Consider the following 8,888-nt stretch of genomic DNA (forward strand, 5'->3'; position numbering starts at 1 on the left):
GCATGTGTACCCCAATGTTGATAGCAGCACTCTCAACAAGATCCAAATTATGGAAAGAGCCTAAATGTTCATCAACTGATGAATGGATAAAGATTTGGTTTATATACACAATGGAATACTACTTGGCAATGAGAAAGAATGAAATCATGCCATTTGGAACACTGTGGATAGAACTGGAGAGTATTATGCTGAGTGAAATAAATCAGCCAGAGAAGGAAAAATATCATATGCTTTCACTCATATGTTTATCTTGAGAAACTTAACAGAAGTCCATGGGGGAAGGGAAAGGGAAAAAGAGTTACAAACAGAGAGGGAGGGAGGCTAACCACAGGAGACTCTTAAATACAGAGAACAAACTGAGGGTAGATAGTGGGGGGCGGGGGGAGAGGGGAAAATGGGTGATGGGCATTGAGGAGGGCACCTGTTGGGATGAACACTGGGTGGTGAATGTAAGCCAATTTGACAACAAATTATATTCATAAAAAATTTAAAAATGAAAAAAAAAAAGAATAATGCAAATGGGAACAGTTGAAGGACTCAAGAAGATGGTCAGGATTTTAACTTAAATATTTTCTGGAAAAGTAACAGACATGAAACCATAGAATTCTAGGCAGTTTTTTAAGATTAAAATGTAACACATTTCAATCACAACTAAGCCTGTCATATAGGAATTCAAATTGCAATGTGACCCCCCAAAATACATTGGCACCCCAGTGAGCTAGTTTCTATTAAAGAAAAAAGTGCTTTCTGGGGAATGTGGGAGTCCAAACAACCTGCTCAGTTGCCCAGAGTGACATGGAAGGAAAAGGTGAATAAATGTTGGGAGTCAGAGGAATTAGAGTTGAAATCACAATTTAGGATTATGTGACCTGACCAAGACGACTTCCATCATCTCTCGTGGCCTCTGCTTCCTCCTCTGAAAAATGGTATTAATATTTATCTTGCAAGATTACTAAGGGAATGAGCCATGGTAATAGTAACAATAAGAATACTGCCAATACCAATTGTGTATGAGAATATTTTCTATCAGCATACTCTATCTCCCCAGGAAGCAGTGGAGGGATGTTTCTTTTTTTAATTTTTTAAATTTTTTAAATGTTTATTATTTTGAGAGAGAGTGTGTGTGTGAGTGGGGGAGGGGCAGAGAGAGAGGGGAACACAGAATCCGAAGAAGGCTCCAGGCTCTGAGCTGTCAGCACATGGGGCTCAGGAACTCACAGACCACAAGATCAGGACTTAAGCTGAAGTTGGATGCTTACGGACTGAGCCACCCAGGTGCGTCTGGGACATTCCCTTTTAATGCTTATATTATGCAGGAGCCTGTTTTCCTCTTGATGTTGCTTCTTAAATGTTATTTACTCTGGTTTAAACCCTCGGAAATGTGACCTTGGGTAAGTGCTCAAAAACAAAGATTACTAACCTTTACCTAAGATTTTATATTTCTTGAGTTCAATCTACCACCTATGCATTTTCATTTGTTCCCCTCAAAACTAGTTACTAAAATGACTATTTTTCCTTTGAACACGGAATTTTTCCAAGTTTATTTATTAGGTAGTGGGAATGATTGGGTCTCACACCCTTCAAGCACTAATACAGCTATTTCCCTTCCTTTGGATAAACAGCAAGCCCCAAAGAATCCATTTTTTATCAGTGAATATTTACTAACGAAGGAGTAGCCAAGAGTCTCGATTTTTTGAACTGCATTTAATGAGGCTAAAGTCTGAAACAATTTATCTTTTATTGGTCTTATGTGAAAATTAAGGAGTCTACTAAAGGTTTTAATAAACAATATCACATCAGCTCAACTCCAACCACCTCCAATTAACACACACACACACACCACCACCACCACCTCTCCCCACACCCACACCACTGCAATTAAAGAAAAATAGAGCGCAGCAGAGCTTCTATGGCAAACTCCCAATTAATGGTGAAAACTTCTTGGAGCCAAGGTGCTATTCTCCCAAAAGACTGCTATTTTAAAAATCCACCGCTTTGAAAACAACAGCATGATTAATTCCACCATTCTTCCTGACATTGCTTACGACATAGAAACAATGACGCAGTAAAAGCAATTCTTAAAAACACTTTATTATGTATAGTTTGTACATGCTGTAATTTGTGTCATTTGGGGTTATCTTCCAAGTTGTGTTGTCACCCACCAAGAGTAACTAAATCTAATGTTCATCCTGCCACACCACATACAAAAATACAATTTTCAAAGCAAAGTTCCCCTTCTTTACACAAAGATGGGTAAGAGTTTGTCAGATGAATAAGAATACTTTGCACATGTACACATGTACCAACACCGTACAAGGCATTATCCTTCACACAGTAACATCTAATGTATTCTTTTATTTGGGAACAACAGGACAAGAGCCTCTTTAACCCTCAGAGGGAAACACAAACTTTGTTGCTAAAGCCAAACTCCAGGGAGGAAGGTGTGGTCCTCTCGGGGGAGGCAGGGGCAGGGAGGATTCATGGAGGAGGGCAGAAGCCTCATAAGCACTTCAGAAGGAAGGAATTGCAGGTGGTTCCTCGAGGACAGTCGCAGAGCTTCCCAATCCTCGCTCCTTTTCGCACTGCGCACCGCTCCCCCGCGTGGCACTGCAAACAACACAAGGTGCGGTCTTCCCACACATACAAACCTAGGCTCCCAACAGCCGCATCTCCCCATCAACACAATTCCTGATTCCCGGGAGGGATAGGTGGAACCCATCACCATCGCCAGAGGTCCAAGTATAGCCAGGTCTGAAACACAGAAAGCCTTGTGCTCATAATGTCCATGAGAGAGAGCATAAAAGGAAATGTAAATTGTTGAGCCCCTCCTGCTTTATTTTACCTCTTGGGGGTGGGGGGGGGTGGACACATTTACTGGCTCCTTTGGTAGTTTATCCAAAAGAAAATCAACCAGACATTTTTCTAAGAAATGAACGATAGACCTATCTCTCACAATCTCTACTCCCTGCTTTCAGCCTCCTCAGACCAAAGGAGTGTGTGTGTGTGTGTGTGTGTGTGTGTGTGTGTGTGAGAGAGAGAGAGAGAGAGAGAGAACATGTGCATGTGTGTGCTCCCCACAGAAAGTGACAAGTGGGGAATCAAGAATTTTGATCTTAAAACATAGATCAAAAAAACTGGCAGTGCCCCAGAAGGCAAGAAGAAAATTGGAGGAACAAGAACTGAGTAGATTTAAGGGCTCTTCCAATTCAGGGAAGNACACCCAAGAGCTGGTTTGTGGCACAAGCTGTTTGGGTCCTCTGAAATGCCTGTTCTACCCTTTGCCCTTAGACACCAAGGACCACGTTAGGGGAAGTAAAACAAAGGGAAGCACACAGAATTCTGCAAACCTATTACCTAATTTAAGCACATCCTGGGGAAAAGGTCATGTATAAGACTCAAGGTGATATATTTCCTCTTGGAAAAACATGGGGAAGGGAAACACGGGGAAGGAGGGACCCCAAAGCCTTACCATGGGGACTTGGCCATACTTCTTTTCATAGATCGGAATGCTTTTAGTCTTGAGCTTCTTCAGGACTTCCTGTAGTGCTTCGATCTGCAACACACCGCCCCCCCCCGGAGCCGAAGTTGCCACCTTGGCTGCGAGCCCAACTCGGGTGCTCACTTCCCTTCCAGTTCTAGTTACAAGGAGCCCCAGAACCATAAACATACTCCGTCCTGGGACTCCAAGGACAGAAAGGGACCGTGGAGGCGTGGTTACTTAGCCAGCACGGTATCTCGTACTGACCGTACTGACCGCAAGCCCCTTAGCGGCTGAGGTTCCTGTTAACAGCTCCAAGGGCCCGGGACAAGGGATTCGCTCTACAAACTGCCCGTAGCCAGTGGGCTCCAGACGATTTTCAGATGGCAGCGGGAGCACCGTGTTTGCGCTCCTCTCCGCGCACCCAGACTCTGGGAATGGGGGTGGGGAGGGAGGGAGAGAGGACGGACGCGCGTACAGAGGAAGGGACTGGGGGGCAACCAAGGGGGATCTGGGAGATACCCACCAGCTCCTTCTCATGGGAGGCATCCTCCACGGCGGAGTAGATGTCCAGGGCTCGGGGCTGGAGCTCCGCGTCCTCCTGGGCACGGGCACCCAACAGCGGTAGCAGAAAAAGCAGGGCGGCACCCAAGACGGTCAGCGGCCGGAGGCGGGGGCTCTCCATGGTGCTGAAATTCGGCGCAGCTGTGGCACCCCAGGCTCCCGCCTTTTATAGAGAGCCAGAGCCCGAGTACAGGGAAGAGGGAGGGGGCGATGAAGGAAGTGAGTGTGGAGGAGGGTCCAGGTCAACCGTCTGTAGGCTGCGCTCCGCCACCGCCTGACATCAATGCCCGCTGGACACCAGGCGCCCGGGAACGAAGCTGTGCGCACAGAGCTACAGCACAGAGAACAGGGACCCCGCACCCCTAAGTGCTGTCAGCCCCACGGCAAGGGACGCTCTCCTAGGGGCCAGAGCTGAAATGAGGGGCGGAGGGGCGAAAGCTGAGGGATGGGGAGGAGGAAGAGGGGGCCAGGAAATGGAAAATGCCTTAGAGGCAAGGCACAGGCAGTAGAGTCGCTCCCCATCCCTAGCAGCGGTGCAAACGCAATCCACCTCACCAGCCCAGCTTCGCCTCTCACCCCAGCTTGTGACAGCAAGCAGGAGGTGTTGCCTCCATGCAGACATGTTTGCTGAGCATTTTACTAGACACTTATGCCAGGTAGGGGAGGCAAACATAGTACATAGTACATATAACAAAGAGAAATCATGGCCTTCCCCGGAATCTGTATGGTAATGAGAAAAGAAGGAAAACAGATTACCCTCAATTCAGGGGCAGTGTGGAGGGTACAGAGAGCCCCATTCTGATTCCAGTCCTGGTTCCACCGCTTATAAGCTGTGTGACTTTTGGCAAAATAAAGAACCTATCTGAGTCAGTCAGTCAGTCAGTCTCTCTCTCTCTCTCTCATACATCATACAACTGGAATTTAAAATGCACCTTACAAAGTTATCAAAAGGAGGAATGAGATTAGGTATAAAATCCTTGGACCTTAACACAATAAGCACTAAGCCTCCCTGTCTCTTCTTTTTGAACTATGAGGCTACACAAGTAAGTGGTTGTATGCAGTACCTCAGTTTTTCCTTAGGGCAAATTCACCATCCTCAGAACCCTTCTGACCCACTACCCACTCCTGATATCTAAGAAGCCTGTCTAGAGAGAAAGCAAAGGGGATGAAAAATGCAACTCCCTGACTATGGAAATATCTCTAGAGATCAGAAGTCAGTGATAAGCTAGGTCCTCAGTGACTTGGGAAGACTGGTTTTTAAAAGGTGGGGCTTCCTCATGGCCTGAATGCAAATCAAAGTTCCTGTAGGAGAGGTGATGTTTTCCCGACTTAAACCTAGAGGCTTATCCCACCTCCCTGCCCACCTGGGTTCTTTCACCACATCTTCTTTCTTTCAACTGCTCCTAACACCACTGACTTTTCTCCAATCCCATTACTAGCACCCCAGTTCCAGACAGTTGCCCCAGCCTAGATCTTGCCTTCCTCCAACTCCACCCCATCTTCTCTTGCCTTCCTCTAATCCATTATTCACAACCAGTCAGAGTGTTTTTACCCTTAAAATACACTGATGGCTTCCTATCTTACTAAACATTGAATCTAAATTCCTCATTCTAACTTACAAAGTACTACATAATCTGTGCCTCTCTCCAATTTCATGCCCTGCCATTCTGCCCCAGGCCTCTCCACTCCAGTCTCAGTGGACTTCTTGGTGGTCCTCTAACAGGTCAAGCTCATTCCCATTTTGATGCTTTTGCCCTTACCTTACCTGGAAAGGTCTTCCTGCATTTCTAAATAGTCGGCTACTTCTTGTAATTTAAATCTCAGTTTAAATGTCCTTAACGAGCCAATCTAAAGTATCCACCAATTTATGCTCCCACAGATTTACTGCTTGCCATGTGATGTGGGTCACTGGGATAATTAATACATAATATGTCTGTTCATTTCTTTTATCAAGTATTTAATTGCTACTCAAATGCACACTGGGAAGCAATTCAAGAAGCACTATCTCTCCTTATGAGTAGCACACACATTAATAGCATCAAAGTTTTTTCTTTGGGATAAATCTAACTTGAAAATTAATCTAATACCTCCCCCAGGTCTGCCTCGTAAACATCCCTTTAGATTCTACACAACAAAACCTCAGTGGCAGCACATTTCACTGTTTAAACCTTACAGAGATATATCAGCACTCATTGCAAAAATGATCTCCAGTGATGAACGTATTCTAACCTTCATAAGGAAAATACGGTTTTAGCCCATCCTTCTGCAAAGATGAGGATATTCCCAATGCAGTAATTTCTCTCATATTGTGGGCAAACACAACTTACTGATTTACTGTGGACAAACCTCTCTTAACCACTCCTCTTAAGATAAAGTAGGCTTCTGGTATTTCTCTCTCCTTCCTTCAAATTTTGAGTAATTCCTTTTCCAGTATAGCCCAGAATAACACTTGGCCTTTTGGATTGCCATACTGCTCAAATACCAAACTACTTTGTTATCCATTAACTCCCTCTCTGTCCTTCTGCCAACCAAGTCTTGATCAACAGTAAAAAACTTCCTCAGTTTTGGCCAGGAAAACAATAAGCAAAAATAAGCCATTGGAACTATATCAAAATAAAAGCCTTCTGCACAGTGAAGGAAATCATCAATAAAACTAAAAGACAATCTATTGAAAAACAGAAGATATTTGCAAATGATGTATCTGATAAAGGGTTAGTATCCAAAATATAGAAAGAATTGATACAATTCAAAACCCAAAAAACAAATAATCCAATTTAAAAATAAGCAGAAGACATGAACAGACATTTCTCCAAAGAAGAAATATGGATAACCAACAAACGCATTAAAAGATGCTCAACATTACTAATCACCAGGGAAACAGAAATCAAAACCACAATGAGATACCACCTCACACATGTCAGAATGGCTAAAATCAAAACCACAGAAAACACAAATGTGGGCAAGATTGTGGAGAAAAAGGAACCTTCTTGCTGTTGGTGGGAATGCAAACTGGTACAGCCACTGTGGAAAACAATATGGAGGCTCCTCAAAAAGTTAAAAAATACTTTCCCTTTACTGCTGTGGGAGCAGCCATAAAAATGTTCAGGCTTCAAAAGAGCCTTGCCTCCAGGGTCCCCCATGTGGCAAAAAGGTCTGGTTGGACCCCATGAGACTAATGAAATCACCAACGCCAACTCCCATCAGCACATCCAGAAACTGATCGAGGGTAAGCTGATCATTCAGAAGCCTGTCACTGTCCATTCCCAGGCTCAGTGCCAGAAAAACACCTTACTGCCAGAAAGGCATATGGGCATCAATAAGAGAAAAGGTACTGACTGCCAAGGCTCAAATGCCTGAGAAGGTGACCTGGATAAGGAGAATGATAATTCTGTGCCATTGTTCAGCAGATACCATGAATCTAAGAACTGACTGCCACATGTTCACAGCCTGTACCTGAAAGTCAAGGGTAACATGTTCAAAAACAAGTGGATTCTCATGGAACACATCCACAGCTGAAGACAGACAAGACTCTCAAAAAGCTTCTGGCTAAAAAGGCTTAGGCCCGTAGATAGAGGACCAAAGAAGCACACAAAGTCTGTGAAGAGCACCTCCAACCCAAGAAGGAGGAAATCATCAAGACTCTGTCCAAGGAGCAAGAGACCAAGAGATAAAACTTCGTCCCTTTTGTCTGTACATAGTGGCCTCACCAATTACATAGATCAGTTATTCAATAAAACAAACTTTTATCTGCCTCAAAAAAATTAAAAATAGAGGGGCGCCTGGGTGACTCAGTCAGTTAAGTGCCCGACTTCAGCTCAGGTCATGATCTCACGGTTTGTGGGTTCGAGCTCTGCGTTGGGCTCTGTGCTGACGGCCAGCTCAGAGCCTGGAGACTGTTTCAGATTCTATGTCTCCCTCTCTCTCTGACCCTTCCCTGCTCATGCTGTCTCTCTCTCTCAGAAATAAATAAAACATAAAAAATATTCTTAAAAATTAAAAATAGAATTACTATATGATCTAGTAATTCCACTACTGGGAATTTACACACAAAAACATTAAATCAAAAAGATATAAGCACTCCTTTGTTCATTGCAACATTATTTACAACAGCCAAATTATGGAAGCAGCCCAAGTGTCTGTCAATAGATGAACGGAGGAGTGCCTGGATGGCTCAGTTGGTTGCGCATTCAACTCTTGATTTTGGCTCAGGTCATCATCTCATGGTTTGTGGGATCAAGCCCTGTGTCAGGCTCCACATGGACAATGTGGAGCTTATTTGGGATACTCTCTCTCTCTCTCTCTCCCCCCCCCTTTTTCTGCACCTTCCCTATACTTGCTTGCTTACTCTCTCTCAAAATAAATAAACATTAAAAAATAGAGGAATGGTTAAAGAAGATGTGATACACACATAGTAGAATATCACTCAGCCATAAAAAAAGGATGAATTCTTGCCATTTGGAGCAACATAGATGGATCTAGAGAGTATAAAGCTAAGTGAAATAGGTCAGTCAGAGACAAATACTGTATGATTTCACTCATACATGGAATTTATCAAACAAAAAAAAAAAGGAAAAAAAGAGACAAACCCAAAAACAGTCTGTTAACTATAGAGAACAAACTGATAGTTACCACAGGGGAGGTGAGTAGTTGGGGTACATCAAATAGGTGAAGGGGATTGAAAGTACACTTATGCTAAGCACTGAGTAATGTATAAAATTGTTGAATCACTACACTGTACCTCTGAAACTAATATGATGCTGTATATTAACTATACTAGAATTAAAAAAAAAAAAACTTCCTCAGTTTCACTGACTTCTTCATATTTGTATTTAAAAGTGTTTTTCTT

The 8,888-nt window shown here is 43.6% G+C and overlaps 1 protein-coding gene and 1 pseudogene across 1 annotated transcript; one reads left to right on the top strand and one right to left on the bottom strand.

The window, feature by feature from the left end:
* Nucleotides 1–2,499: 2,499 nt before the first annotated feature.
* CARTPT (CART prepropeptide) lies at nt 2,500–4,163 on the bottom strand. Its single transcript, XM_077760552.1, has 3 exons — nt 4,005–4,163; nt 3,470–3,553; nt 2,500–2,607 (listed from the first exon to the last, which is right to left on the bottom strand). The coding sequence occupies exons 1-3, from the start codon at nt 4,161–4,163 to the stop codon at nt 2,500–2,502; spliced, it is 351 nt and encodes a 116-aa protein (XP_077616678.1).
* Nucleotides 4,164–7,140: 2,977 nt separating this feature from the next.
* LOC144228723 (large ribosomal subunit protein eL19 pseudogene) lies at nt 7,141–7,713 on the top strand (annotated as a pseudogene).
* Nucleotides 7,714–8,888: the final 1,175 nt, after the last annotated feature.

The sequence above is a fragment of the Crocuta crocuta genome, unplaced genomic scaffold (genome assembly GCF_008692635.1).
Source record: "Crocuta crocuta isolate KB4526 unplaced genomic scaffold, BGI_CrCroc_1.0 scaffold503, whole genome shotgun sequence".
Lineage (NCBI taxonomy): Eukaryota > Metazoa > Chordata > Mammalia > Carnivora > Hyaenidae > Crocuta > Crocuta crocuta.

Excerpts from the sequence above, each read along its gene's own strand:
- CARTPT (XM_077760552.1), bottom strand. The coding sequence starts at position 4,163 with ATGGAGAGCCCCCGCCTCCGGCCGCTGACCGTCTTGGGTGCCGCCCTG. Across the intron at positions 3,554-4,004 it reads CCTCCCATGAGAAGGAGCTG|ATCGAAGCACTACAGGAAGT; the intron begins GTGGGTATCTCC and ends GGTGTGTTGCAG. Across the intron at positions 2,608-3,469 it reads AGTATGGCCAAGTCCCCATG|TGCCACGCGGGGGAGCGGTG; the intron begins GTAAGGCTTTGG and ends TGTTGTTTGCAG.